The sequence below is a fragment of the Medicago truncatula genome, chromosome 1, assembly GCF_003473485.1.
Source record: "Medicago truncatula cultivar Jemalong A17 chromosome 1, MtrunA17r5.0-ANR, whole genome shotgun sequence".
NCBI classification, from domain to species: Eukaryota; Viridiplantae; Streptophyta; class Magnoliopsida; order Fabales; family Fabaceae; genus Medicago; species Medicago truncatula.
In genome coordinates this window covers 2,335,496-2,354,997 of record NC_053042.1, presented here as the reverse complement: position 1 = coordinate 2,354,997, position 19,502 = coordinate 2,335,496, and the positions used below count along the sequence as shown (strand labels likewise).

General features: G+C 34.4%; 2 protein-coding genes across 5 annotated transcripts; both read right to left on the bottom strand.

Moving 5' to 3' along the window:
* Positions 1-1,158: 1,158 nt before the first annotated feature.
* On the bottom strand, positions 1,159-6,036 carry LOC11433354 (mitochondrial metalloendopeptidase OMA1). Its single transcript, XM_024783321.2, has 4 exons — positions 5,801-6,036; positions 2,684-3,137; positions 2,205-2,353; positions 1,159-1,630 (listed from the first exon to the last, which is right to left on the bottom strand). The coding sequence occupies exons 1-4, from the start codon at positions 5,866-5,868 to the stop codon at positions 1,627-1,629; spliced, it is 675 nt and encodes a 224-aa protein (XP_024639089.1). The 5' UTR covers positions 5,869-6,036; the 3' UTR covers positions 1,159-1,626.
* A 4,638-nt stretch (positions 6,037-10,674) lies between these two features.
* On the bottom strand, positions 10,675-18,547 carry LOC11420866 (peptidyl-prolyl cis-trans isomerase CYP95). 4 transcript variants are annotated; one of them, XM_003588673.4, is made up of 14 exons: positions 18,406-18,547; positions 16,768-16,867; positions 16,636-16,690; positions 16,313-16,401; positions 15,973-15,997; positions 15,359-15,394; positions 15,129-15,246; positions 14,449-14,576; positions 13,895-14,252; positions 13,440-13,558; positions 12,644-12,848; positions 11,805-12,554; positions 11,620-11,691; positions 10,675-11,412 (listed from the first exon to the last, which is right to left on the bottom strand). In XM_003588673.4, exons 2-14 carry the CDS (start codon positions 16,843-16,845, stop codon positions 11,127-11,129), a joined length of 2,319 nt encoding a protein of 772 aa, XP_003588721.2. In that variant the 5' UTR covers positions 16,846-16,867; positions 18,406-18,547; the 3' UTR covers positions 10,675-11,126. The 4 variants fall into 4 exon arrangements, with proteins under 4 accessions (XP_003588721.2, XP_024631005.1, XP_024631007.1 ...); XM_024775237.2 differs by lacking the exon at positions 18,406-18,547 and adding an exon at positions 18,312-18,401; XM_024775239.2 differs by lacking the exons at positions 16,636-16,690; positions 16,768-16,867; positions 18,406-18,547 and adding an exon at positions 16,116-16,185.
* Positions 18,548-19,502: the final 955 nt, after the last annotated feature.

Genomic DNA, 19,502 nt, shown 5'->3' with positions numbered 1-19,502 from the left:
AACTCAAGCTGAAAGTTGAACTCGTTAAATAGATGGTTGAACTCTAGCTATGTGTAATTCGATTTGTTTGGTTTTGAACTAACTTGATGCAGTATATGTTGGCATTTGCCAAACTATTTTACCTATTCTCGTTCCTTCACACCATGCCTTAGTATACAACAAAACTTAGATAAAATGTAACGAACAAGGTTGGTCATTATTAAACCGTGGTTTCATACTTATAATATGGATAAAAAATCATGAGTTTAATGGTTTCGCATCAACGATGGCAAATAGATTCACTCGTCTAATGAAAATCTATTATCTAGTTTCCAAAGGTTTTCCATTCATTCATGCATAAAAATCACAACATTTTCTTCTTCAGACTAAATTAAGTTTTGTTTGCTTCTCTGCAAAACCGTAGGCACTAATTCATCCATTGCTTGTCTTTATATTCTTGTGGCATGAGTATAATGTTTAATTCAATTGAAACAACTTGAGTTATCATCATTTAATTAAAACCAGGATGGAGCAGTATGCAGATCAACATTTTCATCTAGTAGTCTAAAGTAATGACAGAAACATGCTAGTAAAGAAAACTTCAAAATACTGCAAAAATATAACCTTAATCATTGATCTTAGAATTCATAGATTATGTAACAGCCAGAACTACAGAGTCATTATAATAAACCATTTATAATCACGACTACTGATTTGAGGATGAAAATCAATATTTCATCAAAATCGTGTTTGTTTCAATATTGACTTCTTGCATGTTTGGAATTACGGTAAGGTTGACGAAATCACGGTCACAACGTGTTTTCCAAAGTTAGATATTGCCAAAATCACAGTGAGTAGTGTGATTTCATCAAATTCACCATCAGTCTTTCCATTTCTCCTTGAATAAAAATCAAAGAATCTGAATTTTGAGATGCAACCTTGATTCTTCAAATGTTAATTAGTAGGGGATCTTAATCTAATTGTGTAATTTCTATGCTATAATTAGCCCCCATGTAAGGGCATAAGGATTGAAGATGAATATTCTTTTTGATCAATCAAAATGAAAGCAATCAAATCTGACATGTTCAACTCTTCATTATCACAATATAACCCTCATGCTACAATTTTAATAAAATAATCAAGTGCCAAATGAAAACATTAAAGAAAAAAATAAGAAAATTGAAGCAATAGTTATTTTAAAGTATACCTTAGCATTTCTTATATATCACTGACATCAGACCATGTCATCAGACCACATAAAAGGTCATACCACAACTACATATTATCAGATATTTCTCGGATTTTCTAACATAAAGCGTCGCTTATTTTAAAACACAAGTCTAACAATCAAGTCCCATAAAGATCATAATACAACCATACCAAAACTGGTGAACGTGCATTCCTAAAGAATGAAATCAGTTAACCTCACTCCTTGCTCTTGCATCATTATATAGAATAAGAGCTTCTTCCATTATCTTAGGTTGAGCCAATGCTTTGGCTCTTTGTCTTCCTGATGGATGGGTACTAAGAAAACCTGTAAACATAAAATCATTGTTATGTCTGCTTAACTTTCCCAGCTCCTCGTAGACTTTAGGTGCCACCCGAGGATCATAGCCAGCTGCTGCCATTAGTTGAAGCCCGATGTAATCAGCTTCAAATTCAAACATGCAAATTGTGAATAAAGTGGGTTGAGAACAAGCATAAGCATATATGTAATGAGACAACATTGAATGACAGAAGGGACCATTAGATCATAGCAGATGCAGGACAGAAAAAAGCTATATCAGATCATTGTTAGATAGCCAGAGCCATTAATAGAATGTTACAAAGTTGATAGATGCATCAACAGAAAAGTTATATCATGATTGATGAACCTATCTATGACTATAAGGAAGAATAATTAACATAAACAGAGCCATTGCTCATAAATTCTTAAAATATTTTTCCTCCAAGAATTTCATCTACAACAGAGTCCACTTCTCTATTCTCTGCTCTCAATAATGACAAACCTGAAAATTCAGTTCAAGTACCAATTGTATCCTCTTATTTATACAAGATGTGTCTAAAAAACCACCAACAAAAGCATTATCATCCCCATGGATATCTCTAACAAACTCACTCTTCCATAATAATTATTCTTTTGTGTGTACACTTTCCATGTTCCAACTCTATCAATGAAATGAAAATGAATGGTTTAGAAAAGAAAGATAATGAATTAGTCATACCGACGATTGAAAGGTAGTCGATCGATAAGTGGTGACAATCTTTTTTCAAAATCAATGGTGACAAATATCTCAAGCATCCTATGTATAGCATAAAACCAGAAGCTCTTTGTTATCTTTTCAGCAAAGTGTCGAGCAACAACATGCGCAACCTAATTAACACGAAAACCAACATAAACTGATTAGTCTCTATTATCATTAGCTGAAATTAGCAAGTTATATGGTATAAGCTCTAGGGCCTCTGAGACCTGAGACCTATCCATATTAAATCATAGAATTAAATTGCGGTCCACAACTGGAAATGCAGTCACAATATATTAAAATTTTCTACAAAAACGTCACAACCGCAATTGACTACATTTACCTGAATTTTAGTGTAATATCAAGAGTTACAATGAATCCGCAATCGCGGCCGCAATTTAAAACCAGGTAGTAGTTTACTATAAAAACAAAGAGTTAGACAAAACAAAATCATAAAATACCTCACGTGCAATTAAGGTTGCTTTCTCTGCATCACTTGGAAAAGGCTTAACCAAATCCCAGCTTAGACCTATCTTCCCATTAGCAAAACATGTGCCAGATATATAAGGTAAAAAAACTACCACAACCTCCCAATTTAATCCATCCAAATGTGACATATTAGATTCAGGGCTCATTTTCTTTCTTTCTCTTTGCAATGCATCAATTATATTATTGAGAATCTTTGTATGCCTTACACTTTCTTGATAGGTTTGAGGCATTGTACGTCCTTCAAACCTTTGTTTGTATTCTTCAAAGCCCTGCGTTTCATTCCTCTCAAAAGTTGTTGGTAGAGAAATAAAACGGGTTCGTTTCGTGTAAGGAACAGTTTCAGAAGAGTAAAATCTCTTAGGTCCTCCGATGATAAATGGATTGTGAAATTTGTTGTTGATTTCAACACTTTTTGTTGTGCCTAATCTGTAGGAAAATGCTATGAATCAGACAAACAACAACAATAGTAGCAACAAACAAGAACAAAAACAACAACTTAGCTTCTTCAATGTTCAGATTCTGTTAATCAATGTTGTCCATTGTGGATTGCGAAAAATAACATTTTGATCAAATTCTATGTTAAAGCACCGCTATTTGACAACACATTGTACACTGAATACCATATCTCGGAACAATAGCTGTTTGTTCAGATTCTGCTACACTATAGCCACTATTTGACAGTGCTGTGTTAATGGACTTTAGAGGATTTACGCACATGTGCGTTGTGGTGCCGCACTTTGATAATTGATTGTTTCAAGAGAGTTTTTTGGAATTATATTTATTTGATTAGATAAAATTCACTGAAATTGCTTTTGGTCTACCCTCTCTGATGTTAGTTAACCCACACCGTCTCATTTTGGCATTAAAATGAATATATGCTTATCAATTAGGTACATTTGCATTGTAGTTCTACACATTGATAACTGATTATTGGTATCCTGTGTTGATTGTGTTTCTAGAACCGTCTTTTTTGTTTAGGGATGTCTTGAGATTAGTGTGTTATTTACGTTGACTTGTGTAGTATTTTTTCGGATTCTTTCATTTCATTTCTAGTATCATGAATAAGGAATAAAATTTACATCTTGCCGTCTTCTTACTTTCAGGAATCTCCCTTTTTGAGATTTGTCAACACTCTATCTCCGATAAAGCCTGTCAAGGCTTCTCATGCGACACAGGGGTTTCTCGGACTCAATTCTCCACCTCTCGTATTCAAGTCATCGCGTATCAGTGCTCCCCACCATGAAACACAATACTCGGAAAGGTCTTGCTGTTTATACTCTATATCTATAATGTTGATATAGGGCAGTCAGTATTCATATATATGATTAGTGTGAGTTAGATGTCTTCCTGTCGCTTTTGATTTTTTTTTTTTTGAAACGGCAAATTTTATTCTCGTCGAGATGTACAAAAATTGTACCACTCGCAGATAGAAACGGAAAGATAAATAATACAAACGTGCCGCATATATACGGAACACCAAAACGTACTACCCCAAGGAAAAAACACCACGCTAAAAAACTCAAAGGAGGTAATCATGATGCTACTATATGCAACTAAGGAAAGGGAAAATCAACAATACATGACAGTCTCTGGCACTGCCCATACAATTGTTCCTATCTAATCCATCCGCACATACAGAAGCCTCAAATTCAGCCTCCTAACCGAAGCAGCTGTGAACTAGTCACCAAAACAGCAGGTACACTTCCAAACAGCCACATACTCAAGTGAAAATAAATCCCCAATATAATAACAGCAACCTCAAAGCACCTGCAACTAACTACTTCCTCGTTAGACATTCTTGAGGATTCCAATTCCATTCATAATATAGACAGGTTTGCATATTAAGTCTAGACAAACTCCACCTCCATGAATTTACCACAATCTCCGCCAAAATATCTTCCACATGTATTACCTCATTAAGGAAAATCGAATGGTTCCTCGCTTGCCAAATAGCCCATATAGTTGCATGCCAAATGATCCACAAACCTTTACGAATCCTCTTGTTTCTCCCTTCATTACTCCAACATGCCCAATGCACAAACAAATTCGGCATCATAGTGCAGGAAATGATCTACCTCAATTGATCAACAAAATTGCACAATGGCATCATAGTGACTGTGCACCTCAATTGATGCCTGATCCTATCCAGGTTGTTAAAGAATTTGAAAGTTGCAGTGAGATGGTGTCAACCTCACAAGTAAATTCAGAGAATATCCCACAAGATGGCTCTGAGGTAATCAATTTTTTTCAGGTTTATTGCAGTTCTCTGAAGGAATATGTGAACTTTTGTGTAGATTTTGCAGTCTTTACTGCTTTCCCCCCTCTCTGAATGATTTTGTTTATGTCTGTGTTCTTTTAGTTTTTAAAACTAAATAGTCTCTTTAGAGGTTAATGATTCCAGGCTTGAATACACTTCTAGTTTTTTTAATCATTGGTATCTATTATCTCCAATTAAAGAAGAGCACAGTACATGTATTTTGTTTGCACTTGGCACATTCAATCTTATAAATCTAATAATGCTTCAATGATCTAGTTTGTTTACGGCCCTTTGCATGCATCATGCCAGGAATTTTTTTTAACGAAATTAGCATTGATCAGTTGTATACTGCATATTTCTGCAGAAGATAGGTGCTGCAAGTGCAATTAGATATCTCTAACAAAAAAATCCCCCCATTTTTCTGCTTATCAAGTTTTACTTTGTTTTTTCAATCAAGATTGCTAATAAAATGTGAGTCCTAATATTACATCATATCATGGACTCAAAGTTAAGGGCATCTCTTTTGAAGCATGGGATATCTTTTGAAGGAAGACAAATCAGCAATAATTTAGCTTTCAACAAAAAAAAAAAAAACGATAACAACAACAACACCACCACCAACAGCAACAACAAACAACAATAATAAAAGCAACAAGAACAAGAAGAAGAACAACAACAAACAAGAACAACAATGGTGAACAAAAATGCTACGAATCAAAGAAATCTCAACAACAAACAAAAACAATAACAAGAAGAAGAAGAAACAAGAACAATAACAACATCTACAAACTCAAGTATTTTCAATCGGTTCGCGATCATGTCTTTTGTTTACCTCCTACTTTCATTGAGGGTAAATTGCATGAGATCCCTGTGGAATGATACTCTCCTCTTACCAAACATCTACAAACTCAAAGTGGATGAAAGTAATACCGATCTTTCAGTTTGGATTCAAAATGTCATAACGACTAATTAGTCTACAAACTAGTCTTTGTATTCCTAACACACTAAAAACTGTTCTTGGAGCTCATGTTCCTAATGCAGCTCAACTTTTTAAAGCCACACTATTTCCAAAAAGAACAAAGTGATGGTTTAAATCGCCATACCTTACATATACTGTGGAGGTTAGTTTTTTAGTCATGTGGTATACTTCCTTTGTCCTAATATAAATCTCATATTTGCACAAATAATCATTGCCATTTTCAATTTATAATGTTAATTATTTTTCTTTCTTCAGTTTTACTCTTTATTTACTACTTAATTTATAAGTTTTCATCTATTTTGTTGTGTTACTACTTAATTTTTCAAAATATTAGCATGTCTTAAAATAATAATAAAATTTTATTTTTCACACATTTAAAAGTATTTTGTTTAAAATAAAAAAAGTATTCCACGTATAAACGTTTTAATTGAAATCACACACGTGAACACTTTTTGTGAAAGTATTGCACGTTTTAATTGTGGTACGCTTCATAGTGAATTTTATAATATGTTAATTTAAAAAAATATATTCTCTAATATAATTTTCTTCTTCTTCTTCTTCTTCTCATATTTATCATTAATTCTAATTATATATAGATTTATATGCATAAATATTCTATAGCATTTTCAAACAAAAATTTCAAGCCCTTCATGATTTTGACATTTTTGTTATATACCGTAGATACTCGTTATTTTTGTGGTTGGATAATGATTGATGGACATCTAAAATCCTTTGACAAATTGAAAAAGATATATGGAAAGTGATATGATAAATGTGAAATATTGATGTAGTAAGATGAGAGTGATGGAATAAGATGAGATGTTTAATGAGTATGAGTATGAAAATTAAGGGTGTATAAATATCATTGTTTTTTATGGTTTGATCGGTGGCAATGAAATTACTATTTGACAAGATAGCTACTATATGGTGTTTATTCACGTGAATAAAACTTGGTTAGTTCGCCATAAAATATAATGATACTGTTTGATTAAACTGATACTGTTTTGGTAGGATAATTAAAAATATTATTGAACAAGGAAAGCATTCAAGCCTTCCTTCAAAAGAGGTTGTGGGACACTTTGAATGTCGTGTATGGATCACAATGTCACAATCATACAATATAGAAGTCTTGTTGAGATGCATGTTGAAGAAGCTTCACGAACAAAAAGTAGAATTTCTACCTAAAGATATCTATGAAATGGATCGAGGTGAATTGATTTTTGAGTTGAGAAAGTACTTGCAGAATAAGAGGTATGTTTTTGTGTTTGATAATGTATGGAACACAAGTTTTTGGGATGAGATTGAATATGCTATGAGTGATCATAAAAATGGTAGTAAGATATTTATTACCACAAGAAATATGGATGTTGCCATATATTGTAAGAAATCTTCTTTTATTCAAGTGCATGAACTACAACTTTTAACTGAGGAAAAATAATTTGATTTGTTTAATAAGAAGGCATTTCAATTTGACTTTGAAGGATGTTGTCCAAAAGAGCTCATTGATATATCTTTTGAAATCGCTAGGAAGTGCAAGGGCTTACCCCTAGCAATTGTAACTATTGGTGGTCTTTTATCTACAAAGGAGAAAAATGCATTTGAATGGCAGAGATTTAGTGAAAATATGACTTTAGAGTTAAAGAATGATTCCCATTTGACCGGGATAAAAAAGATTTTAGGTTTTAGCTATGGTGATTTGCCTTTTTATCTTAAATCGTGTTTGTATATTTTGGAATGTATCCAGAAGATTATGAAGTTAAATCAAAGAGAGTGATTCGACAGTGGATAGCTGAAGGGTTTGTGAAGGAGGAAAGTGGGAAGACTTTGGAAGAAGTTGCAGAAGGATATTTATCAGAGTTGATTCGTCGAAGTTTGGTGCAAGTATCCTCAGTTAGCATTGATGGAAAATCTAAAAGTTGTTGTGTTCATGATCTGATACGTATAATGTTCCTAGAAAAGTGTGAGGATTTAAGTTTTTTCAAGCATTTCAATGAAGTCAATCATTCATCTTTAAGTGGAACTATTAGACGCTTATCAATAGCAACCTATTCCAGTTATTTAAGGGCATGTATTGAAAACTCACATATTCGGTCAGTATTTTTTTTCACAAATAAATCAAAGTATGTAGAGATATCTATCATGAGTAGAATCTTGAAAAAGCACAGGACACTGAAGGTGCTTGATTTTCAAGATGCCAAATTGTTTATTGATTTTGAACCTTTTAGAAGTCTGTTCCACTTGAAATATTTAAGCTAAGAATATATCCGGACTATACCAAAATGTACTTCCCAAATGGATTGGTCTTCTTCTAAATCTGGAGACCTTGGATCTAAGGAGTTCTTCTTGTTTTACCATTATACCAAAGGAGATTAGCAAGCTTAGAAAGCTATGCCATCTTATGGGCTACAATATCTGTTTGTTTCAATTGAAGGATGTTATAGGAGGCATGGAATCTCTACAAACATTGACTGGAATGAAAATTGGTAAGGGTGGAATAGAGTTAATTAAAGAGTTGGGAAAGCTAAGGCAGTTAAGGAAGTTTAGCTTGTTTGATGTGAGGCTAGAACATTCAATCGCTTTATCTTCCTCGTTGAATGAGATGCGACACTCGGAGAAATTATGCATTATGTCAAGAAGCGGAGATGATGGGGTTTTTGATGTCATTGATTTACATTTGGTTTCGCTTCCACCTATGCTTCGAAATCTTAAACTATGTGGCAAGTTGGAGAATTTTCCAGAGATTTCTCAACTTCAAAATCTTGTTAAGTTTGATTTAGCAGATTCCTTCTTAACTGATGATCCAATTAAGTATCTAGAAAACATGCCAAACTTGTTGTCCCTCTCAATCATCTATAATGCTTATGAAGGCAAAAGTTTACATTTTCATGATGGAGGTTTTCAAAATCTAAAAGAACTATATACATTGGACACTTGTCCAACTTGAATTCAATTGTTATCGATAAAGGAGCATTGCATTCTCTAAAAAAGTTCGAGTTATTCAAAATCCCCAACCTCAAGAATGTTCCTTCTGGAATCCAACACTTTAGAGAAGCTTGAATTTCTCAATGTTCGGAAAGTTCCCCTTGCAGAATTTAATCTTAGTCATGCAAATCGATCCAAAACTTTAAGGACTACGGAGATAGAAATCACATGCCGTCCAACTTACAAAACAGGTGAACATTTTATTTTGCCTCACTTTACATTTCCTCTGGCATATGCTTTGAATTTTTTGTTATTCTAGATCAATAATTATAAGGTTTTTACTGTGTGTTTGTGTCCAAAAGAGGTTTTTGGTTGGAATCATTTCATTCTGAGCAGTCTAATCTCCACCATAGTAATAATTTGTTGTTAATCTGTAGGTCGTTGGCGTCGAATGTGATGGAATTAGATTTCTCGAAGTGGACTTTTGCAAAAGTGGCATCCTTATGTTCTTCATTAGGCATGTGTGTTGCCAGTGAAAGAAAAAAAAATTATGTAGTCTTTCTTATATGAAACCTCAGTTATTAAGATACTTTGTTATTTTTTATTTGGATTTGAATTGTTTGTCATGTATTATTGTACAATTTTGATGGGGTGTTTAGTTTTCAGTTAATTTGTCTTGCACCATGTACCAAGCCAGAAACTAGAAGTGTTATTTGGAATCCTAGCCTTTCGTGAAGCAAATCAAGTAGCCGATACTATATTCAAAAAATAGTTTAAGAATTTAGCTATGTTATGCAGATTTAGCTTATAATATATTCTCCGGTGGATTTTAAATCCTATTGGCAGGAGGGAGCTTTTGCTTCCTCATGATCACCAATAACATATATAAAATACAAATATTCTATAATAGTATGTTTGCGTAAATTTCAATTTTTCACATTTTATTCAAGTGTCTAGTTTTTTTTTATGGAATAGAAAAAATCTAAAGCATGTGTCATCCTCGTCCAGAAGCCATGTAAACCATCTCATTTCAATTTTGCCCGATGTTTTCAAATGCGCAACTTTCTTTGTTTTTTTTTTTGGGTTACAAATGAGTGTAAAAAATTTTAACGACAAATTATTATGTTATTATTTATCTCTTTACCAAGATTTCAACCACTTCTGAACTTCTTTAAACCAATTGAATTACTCAACACTAAAAATTTAACTCCTAATACGACCAAATAAAAATATTAAATTCTTCTAAATTTTTAACAAACTGCATCTAAGAATTTTGAATTTTGAAAGTCTTCACCCTTAATCTAAAATCGACAACAGCAAAAAACATTTCTAACAGTAAAATGTTAAATTTCAAAGTATTAATATTATTTTTAAAATTGAAGGGATCAATTTTAATTAAAGTGCCACTAATTACCGAAAGGAAAAAAACTAAGGTACAATTCCTTACGTTCTTAACAAAATTCACCATGATTTCCTCAAATTCATAATTTTCTCAAAGTTCGCTACATCCAAGAAAGATGTAATTTTAGTTAAGAACCATACGGAAAAGCACATTATACCTAAGTTTTGTCCGATCTTAGGACAAATTTGAGTGTATAATATTTACATTCCTTGCCAACCAGAATTCTGTGGAAGAAACGAACTTTTGAAAAAAGAAAAAGAGATTATATACCACATTTGCAGTATACTTAAGTTATGGGGAAAAATGTAACAGCTCTGGTACCATCTGAAAGCATAAAAAATAAAAAATTTATCATCCATGCATAAACTTCCAGACACATGAGCGGTATTTTAGAGGCGTGAGGTCGGAAAAGAATGTCTCTGACAAAATACTCATGAAAATTAAACGTTACATATAGGAAAATACTAAAGCAATATTTTCACACTTATATAGGATCAATTCGCATACTAACCATAAAGGATAGGCCAAATCTCCACCAGTTAAACTCATGCTTCTTGCTACAAGATACTGATAACTGGGGATATGGATGGGGTACTACACCCACACGTTCGAGCAAATATTGATACTTACTAAAGCTGCATTTGAGTATGGCATGTATAGTCAAACTTATTATAGTACCTAGTATCTTTCAACATGCCATTTCAACTTACTATGAGGATAAATCAAATTCCTAGCATTGGTTCATGAAGAATATGTAACAGTAACTAATTCCAGCAAGCAGGTAAAGCAGTATGTGAAGTTAAAAAATGAACGCTGTGAGGTTTCCCTGAAAGGTCCGAATTCGGTATTTCACCTTTAGCTTGAATCAGGAGAACCATTTCCATAAGAGACCAGGCCTTTCTTTCCGTCTGAGCTTCTAGAAGGAGACCTTGACCTGTTATCTTTGCTTAGCTTCCTTGGAGATAGTGATTCCACAGAAGACCTGGATCGAGATGGACTCCTGCTGAGGGATGATGACGCACGCCTATTCACACGAGAAGGTGAGCGGTTGCGAACTGGGCTAGGGCTTGGGCTATACCTTCGTGCTCGGTAAGGTGGGCTTCGTGATACAGACGGTGTCCTGCTTCTCCTACTCCGGTACCTACATATAGGCTTACACATAATCAATCATATGCACTCTAAACAACAGGCTTGATGCTATCATTATTATTCAGTGGCATGGGGATTTGAAGACTGGTAGGTACCAAAAATGCCTCAATGATGAATAAAATCATGCAGTAAGTAAAATGTCTTCACCTAGAAGAAGTTTAAAAAAAATTGTGAGCAGCGTATGAAGTTTGAAAATAACCTTGGTGGAGTTCTTCTCCGTGGCGGTGGGCTCCTAAAACGCCTAGGGGAGTACCTTCTGTATCCTGAATATCTGAGAGCAGAAAATATAAAAAGTTATGACATTTAACTCATAATCTCAACGGAGTCCATACTACTTTAGTATTAATTAGAATTTAAAAACCACGTGCAACTTAAGCAGTTTACCTGTCACGGTCATTCCTTCCATTATAGCGGTACCTCACAGGAGACCGAGAGGGGGTTCTATACCTTCTAGCATAAGAGTATCTTTCACTGAAACCTCTTCCCCTTCTGATACGTTTTGGTGAAGCATCAGGTGACACACTCTTCGACAGACTCCTCCCACGAGGTGTCCTTGCCCTACGAACAGGGCTACGACTCCTGGAATAGCTGCGGTGATTGCCTCTGCTTGCCACTCTGACAGGACTTCGGCTAATGCTTCTCAAAGGAACTCGGCCGGAACTTCTGCTGAGACTTCTGGCAGATGATCTAACTGGACTCCTGCTTATGCTCTTTCTTGACATTCTTACAGGACTCCTACTGACTGTTCTTCGTGATGATACTCTGGCAGAACTCCTGCGGCTTTGAGAAACAGATCTGGCAGGGCTCTTGCTAAGACTTCTACGATCGGGACTTCTCACAGGGCTCTTGCTGACACTTTTATGAATGTGTGTTGTTCTCATAGGGCTTCTACTGATACTTCTCCCCTTCCTCCCTCTCACGGGGCTTCTGCTGACGTTTCTGTTTAGACTCCTGCTTATGCTTCTAACAGGACTCCTGCTCAAACTCCTCTGCGATGGAGCACGAGGACTTTTACTACCACTTGGACTTCTGCTAAACCTCCTCTTTGGACTAATGCTCGGGCTTTTGCACACACACTTGGGACTAATACTCATACTCTTGCTCACGGTTTGCTTAGGACTCATGCTTCGACTCCTGCTCATCAACTTTGAATAAAATACCAGATCTGGAAGAAATGGTAAGCATAAGTAATAACAGAGGTGTGACAAGATTGGAAAGTAGACCTAGATTTTCCTGGATTATCATCCATCACGTCATGCTGCCTCTCTTCACTTCTGTCAGGTCTATAGTTGGCCCTGATGCCGTTGCTAGGCTGCGCTCCATTTTCTTTTGGTAATTCTTCCTCATCTAGCATGCCCACCCCGTCCCTCTTTTTATGATTCAGTGGAGGTAATTCTTTCTCCAAAACTGAGGATGACTGGACTTCAGCTGGTAGAGAAAAACAAAGACAAGACATCACACATGCTACTAAAGAACAAAGGCTGAACATTAAAAAAATCTATAAAATACCATAGAATGAAGCTACAATTATGTTGAAACTTAACTTCAGTGGCTCACATAACAAACAAAAAAGGACCAGCAAATGAAATTTTACTTGTGCAAAGTGCAATTGATTCATTTTCCCAATTCTGAGGCAAACAAGATGGTGTCATTCCTAGCTAACAGCCAATAAAAGGAAAGAAAAAAGGGCATCCACAACAACAACCAACCAACCAAGCCTTATCCCACTAAGGGCATCCACAAACACAGTATAATCAAGAGAAGATGCAAGGTTAGGTGATTCGAAAGAAAAAAAATAAGCAGGTACAAACTGTCCTAGATTGCCTTTACAACAATGGTCTAGGCCGACAAATCATTATTTACCTGGAAACCCCCGAAAAACCCCAACAACATCTAGCTTATATTTTAGGAATTGGCTTGGTTGGGGAGACAAGAATTTTTTTTTTTGAAGGATTGATAAATAATTTATTGGATAAACTAAATTACATATCAACAAAAAGTGAAGGACATCAAAATTACCAGCTATCTGAGAATGATCTTTTTGCTTCAGAATTTTCTCTTGAGTATCAAGACCTTTGCCGTTAGAATTATCGTTACTCTTACTTGCACTATCTGCATCAGAATGACTGCCTGATTCCCTGACACCACACAACAAAATCTCAGTGTCAACCATCAAAATTGTTGATCAAAGTAGAATTATTAGTTAAAATTTGTTCATATAAATTTTGTCTTGTTGAGAACAATGGATGCAGTTAAACTCGTATGGTAGGTTAATAACTATGATATTTATATAAATAAACAGCAGCACGCAATATTTAGACCACCTATATAACATACTAATAGGAAGAAAAAAAAAAACACAACCTATATGAGAGCACAAGATATATATGATACAATTATAATTTTTCACAAGCAACTATGACTGGAATTTTTTATCCATAAATCTTAACAAAATATTTAATCAGACTAAATACCTCCTTGATTTACGTTTTGATCTCTTATCTTGTTTCCTTCGCCTCTTTTCTCGACGTTTATCTCTTCTTTTTCCATGTCTATGTTTATCTTTCCTAGATCTCTTTCTTTTCCTTCGCCTGTCATCGCTAGATGAACTTGTGTAAGATGACGAGGACAAATCTGAGTCAGAGTCACTATCACTTTCAGAAGATTCCAAGTCGGAATCTGAGGAACTATCTGATTCTGATGAGTAATGTTTTCTCTTCTTCCTTCTGTCTCCTGAAGATTTTTTATGCTTTCCCTTTCTCCGCACTTCATGACTATTTGCTTCAGAAGATGCATTCTTTCCAATTTTTGACTTGTGTGTCTTCTTTCCATCTAAAACAAAATATTAAGATTCAAATAAACAGGTTGGACAAAAGCATCAACTTGAAGAGGGAAAATAAATAAACACTAGAATACATCATCCTTTAAAAGTTTGATGAAATGCTCAGCAGATGATTAGTGATCTATTTATCATCACCCGTATAAAGGGAAGAACTCGGTATTCGTTAAAGGGCTAAGGAACTCTCACCCTCATTGTGTTCACCGCTATTAATTATTTTGACAGTTACGGTTGGTAGTCCTTCTTCATTGCCTACATCTTCAATTTTCTTCAATATATCATACCCCTGCACAAGCTTGCCAAAAACCACATGCTTCCTGCAAAATGACCTCATAACTGAACACATGAGCAAGTTGAGGATTTAGTTCGATTAACCAAAATAATGACTGTATATCAATTTACTCTCCAACCCAATGCAAGAATAGTGAACAGAGTAAGGTCACATTGAAGTTTAAACAAGTACTTAATCAAGTAAAGCCTGTTAAACAAGGCACGTTGCATTAAGTGCAGCAAAAAATAAGCCAATTTCCATTTGAGTGTATGTTTCAAAATTTCAAGAAGCCATCGAGCAAACAGAGAACTTAAATATTCTTTATGAATATTTTAGTCAATTATTATAAAAAGAGCTACCTCCTAAGCAGTTTCTAGCATTTACAAATACTTATTTTTCATTGACTTTAATTTTAACATATAAAAATATGCCAAAAACATCTTACATGGGTTTCAAAAGCTTTTTTAATCATTCATCAAAACAGTACTAAAATGCTTCATAATTGTTGATTGCAGATGCACTCAAATCAGTTTTCCTCATCCAAACGGTCCCAAAGTACTAAACTAAATGGCACTAGGAATAAATAACATAAACAGACCTATCAAGATGGTGATCAGCTTTCAAAGTGATGATAAAATGTGAACCAAGAGTGTCACGATCAGCAATCGCCATAGATAGAAGGCCTGGAGAATCATGCTTTAGCCTAGGAGACTCGTCTGAAAAAAATAGGTCAGAGGTACACGTATAAGAGCTAAATAAGCTTTGAGACGTAACTCAAAAGAACCCAAGCTGGAGAATAAGTTCAAGACAACAACTTAGTATTCGAACCTGGGAACTTGGGGTATATGCTCTCTCCACCAGTCCCTACAAAACACGTAGGAAAAAGATACAGGAGTTAGTATAACATACAACACATGCTGCATTTGGGATGCATGCAGAGGATATGTGATGCCTGTCGATGAGGTTTCATGAAAAGCTAACTGTCAGTAAAACGAGAAAAAAAGTGACTACTCAGAACTCTTTTAACATTACATTGGTTTGAGATAATTTGTTAAAGAAAGTTAGCAACCAAAACATAACATGAATTTAAAACAAGCTAAATAAGAAGAGCAGGTAAAGAAATTTGCATGCAGATAAAAGCCAATGCTGGCATGGTTTTAATTTAAAATTAATAGTAAGTCACGGTAAAACAGTATCCAAAAACTAACCCAAATTAGAAAATCAAATCGCTTTTGTGCCCCCACTAAACGACAGACCAATCTGTACCAAGCAAATGTAACTTTCTTAGTTTCCTAACCGACTAGTAAAAGAAATCACCAAACATGAAAATGGAACAAGGCTTGCAACCTTCAAAATTGACTACGCATATTTTATCAAATTGAAACCTTCGAAAGGTGGAAAAATAATTCACAATATGAGGCGAATAAACAAACAATACTTACCATTTCGATTGATAAAGTCTCCACCCTGCAAAAGGCAAACCAACCATTAATACACACACTCAAATTATAATAATGCACACAAATAATCTGGTCATCGAGAGGCTTATTACAATTATGAGTGTGAATAACTTCACAAGTACAACCTTAAAACTATATCACAAGAAAAGCAGTTGTGACCATCAGCCCTGTATCCTACAGAATAAACAAGGGAAACTGACAAAAATAGGTACCACTGCTAAGCCATTTTCAACCACAAAAAAAAAAGAGAAAAAAAAGACAGTAGACTTACTATAGGAACTACCAAAAAATAATATAGATGCAAGAAAAAGTAAAAACATACCTTAACAATGGAGCCTTTTAAGATCTGATGGAAGAAAGAACCCTTGTAGTGCAGTGATTTTCCAGTATTAGGACTTACTCCTTTTTCTCCTGAAAGGGGAAATGACACATTTAAAAAAAAAAGGGAAGGTAAATCAGTTATTTGTTGATTAGGAAGAGGATGTACAATTAAGTTCTATTTTTTCATGCACAACTCATTAACATGTCCAAGAACTTTCAGTTGATGATCAAATAACCAATGGTGATAATATGTGGAAGGAAAAAGGAAGTGTCATAATTCAACAAACGTGCATGAGAAATTTTTATGCAAATCAAATGTATTACCGGTACACAGTGCACGAAAATTTTCGGCAGTCTTTGGAGCAACATCGTAGAAAAGCTGAGAGGGCAAACAAATACCATTAGGTTGAATATTGGAAAGTTCAGTCGAAAAAATATAAAAAGAAAGAAAAGTACCTCAAAAACCATTTTTTCATAAGGATCCCCATCTACAGACACATCCATAAACACCATGGAGTTTTTCTTCTTTGCCATAGTTTTTCTTACTAATCGAAATCTAAACCAAATTAACCAACAATTTAAAATTAAAAAACGATGATTGCATTAATATCAACAATTCATTGATCTGAAACAATAATTCATGATTCATCAATAAGCAAATAAACATCAATTTTAGCCACAAAACTGAACTATCCAGCTGCACTATCAAGCTAATACAATACAACATAAGTTTCGCATAACCTACTTAAATTCATGTCAACTTCACAAGTTATAACTACAATGGGCCTTACTGAAACAAGATAACAGGAAATTAAGTGCAACCTTATCCTAAATAAAAGCGGAATCTAATTACGAATTTCAGTGTTTGACATCTCAATCAATCTGCTACTATATAATATAATATAATATAATAAAGTAGAGTTGCATGTAGGCGCAATATAAGCTCTAGAAGGCATCCAACTGAAACAGAAAGTGCTGACTGCTGAGCAGCACCTCTAACAGCCTTGTAACTAACTGGCCATGAGTCAGTTAGACTTATCTGGTACAAATACAGAAGTACAGTGAAGTTGTAAATCAAGATTTCATTTCTGGTACAAATACAGAAGTACAAGTTTCTCTCACTTCCCCACATGAATTCTCTCTCTCAGTTTCTTCATGCACAATTTTATATTCCATTGTTAAGACAATAAGGGCCTGTTTGGATTGGCTTATTTGAGCTTATCTACTGACTTAAGTTTTCTGAGACTATTTGGGAGAAACTTATTAAAACAGTTTAAGACATAACAGGCCTGTTTGAATTGGCTTATTTGAGCTTATCTACTGGCATAAGTTTTGTGAGACTGTTTGGGAGAACTTATGAAAACAGCTTATGACAATTTTCATAAGCTCTATTCAACTTATTTTCACAAGTTCTCTGATATAGCTTATAAAAATAGCTAGCATATACAAAAACAATTTAATTTTGGCTTTTTCTATAGAAATAGCTTATGTAAGCTTATGCATAAGCACTTATCATGATAAGCATAAGCTGCAAATAAGTTGCTTATCCAAACAGGGTCATTGTCCATAAGCTGTTTTCACCTTATTTTCGTAAGTTCTCCAAGATAGTTTATGAAAATAGCTTATAGCTTATCCAAAAACAATTTAACTTTATATGATCATTTCCTATAAAAATACCTTATTCATAAGCGCTTATGCCATAAGCAGCAAATAAGTTGTTCATCCAAACAGAACTAACCGTTATCAATTGAAAAAACACTAAACTAACAAAAAGGAATAAAATCAAAATTAACAACACGAATATCACATGCAATTACTTTTCAACAGAAAATCGCTCACTATAACCGTTTTGTACTTTCCAACAAATCCACAATAATCTTCAATTGATTAAAGAAAAAAACCAGATCATCGAAATCGAGTGAACAAAGCAAAGCATTTTCAGTATAAAAACGAAAACGAAAACGAAATTGGAAAGAAAATGCATGAGTTGAAGTGTAAACCTAAAACCCTAGCTGAGGATGAAACGCAAGGTTCTGTGCGCAAAACGACAAAACCTGATGGTGAATTGAGGAAGGAGAAGAGTGTAGAAATTACCTGAACCACAAAAGAGAAGAGAAGAGAATGAGAATTGAGAATTGAGAATCTAGGCCTGGGTATAAAAAATGTTTATGTTGGACTGTGAAGTTACTTCACTATCCCTACTCATCTCAACTATACATGTTACTTTTTGTTTGTGGAACTTGAAAGTTAGTCGAAAAATAAGCTATAATTTCTTTTGCACTTCAAATGATTATATTGAATAATGAAATATGTTAAGTTTTTCTAACTTCTCAAAGTACGTTGTTGGGTGTTTTATGAACTACTAAACTAAAAAAATGCATAAGTAAAGGTAAAGTTGGAAGATAAAATGACAATAATAGACTTGTTTGATTGGTCGTATTTGTCAAATGAATTTTATAAAAGGTGTTTATAGGTAAAGTTAAATTCGCTGGCTTATAAAATTACGGCCTACAAAATCTAGCTTTGACTTCACCACATTCGGCTATTTTTGCATGTAGTATGTGTGTTCTTCACGTTGTTAGGTGTATGTGGCGCCTTACATTTGATTTGTTTTCCTGTAACTTGTGTTATTTCTGATTTGATTATCCATGATTGCATTATAAGTCCAGAATCCATATTATACCTCCGACAAGTTAGTTGTTCTAGTTAGTGAAATTACAAACATGAAACCAAGTAGAATGTTGATATGTCCAGTTTCACGTGTCTTTGATTGATTGTGACACTCGCGTGACCATCGTAAAACTTATTCAACTTGTAGAAAGTTTTGTCTAGCTCGTATTCGACTGTTTCTAACTGGACTAACTTTTGTTCATCTACCATGGTTTGGCTAAACCTATTTCGGCTGTTTGTCGTGTTCAGCTAACAACTATGAATATTTTTAGATGTAAATAAATGCCTCTCTACAGCACATTATTTGTTTTACTGAGTTGAGAGATAAATTAGCGCAAAAAGCAATTAATTTTTGAATGGGTGGAAACAAGGTTTTACAAATCGAGTGTTAAGAGTTTACGTTGTTAGGTGCCAAAATCGTGTAAACTCGAAGGTAGACTCATTTTTTGATAAAATCAGAAAGTTGACCGATTTTGACCAAGTTAACATGGCTTAAAATTGGGTAAAATCGTCCGAATTTG

Coding starts and splice junctions, on each gene's coding strand:
- LOC11433354 (XM_024783321.2), bottom strand. CDS start 5,868: ATGTTTGGTAAGAGGAGAGTATCATTCCACAGGGATCTCATGCAATTT. Junction 3,138..5,800: donor ACCCTCAATGAAAGTAGGAG/GTAAACAAAAGA, acceptor ATTTTCCTACAG/ATTAGGCACAACAAAAAGTG. Junction 2,354..2,683: donor CAACCTTAATTGCACGTGAG/GTATTTTATGAT, acceptor CGTGTTAATTAG/GTTGCGCATGTTGTTGCTCG.
- LOC11420866 (XM_003588673.4), bottom strand. CDS start 16,845: ATGGCAAAGAAGAAAAACTCCATGGTGTTTATGGATGTGTCTGTAGAT. Junction 15,998..16,312: donor TAAAAGGCTCCATTGTTAAG/GTATGTTTTTAC, acceptor TGCCTTTTGCAG/GGTGGAGACTTTATCAATCG. Junction 15,395..15,972: donor AGACTTTATCAATCGAAATG/GTAAGTATTGTT, acceptor CGTGTTTTGTAG/GGACTGGTGGAGAGAGCATA.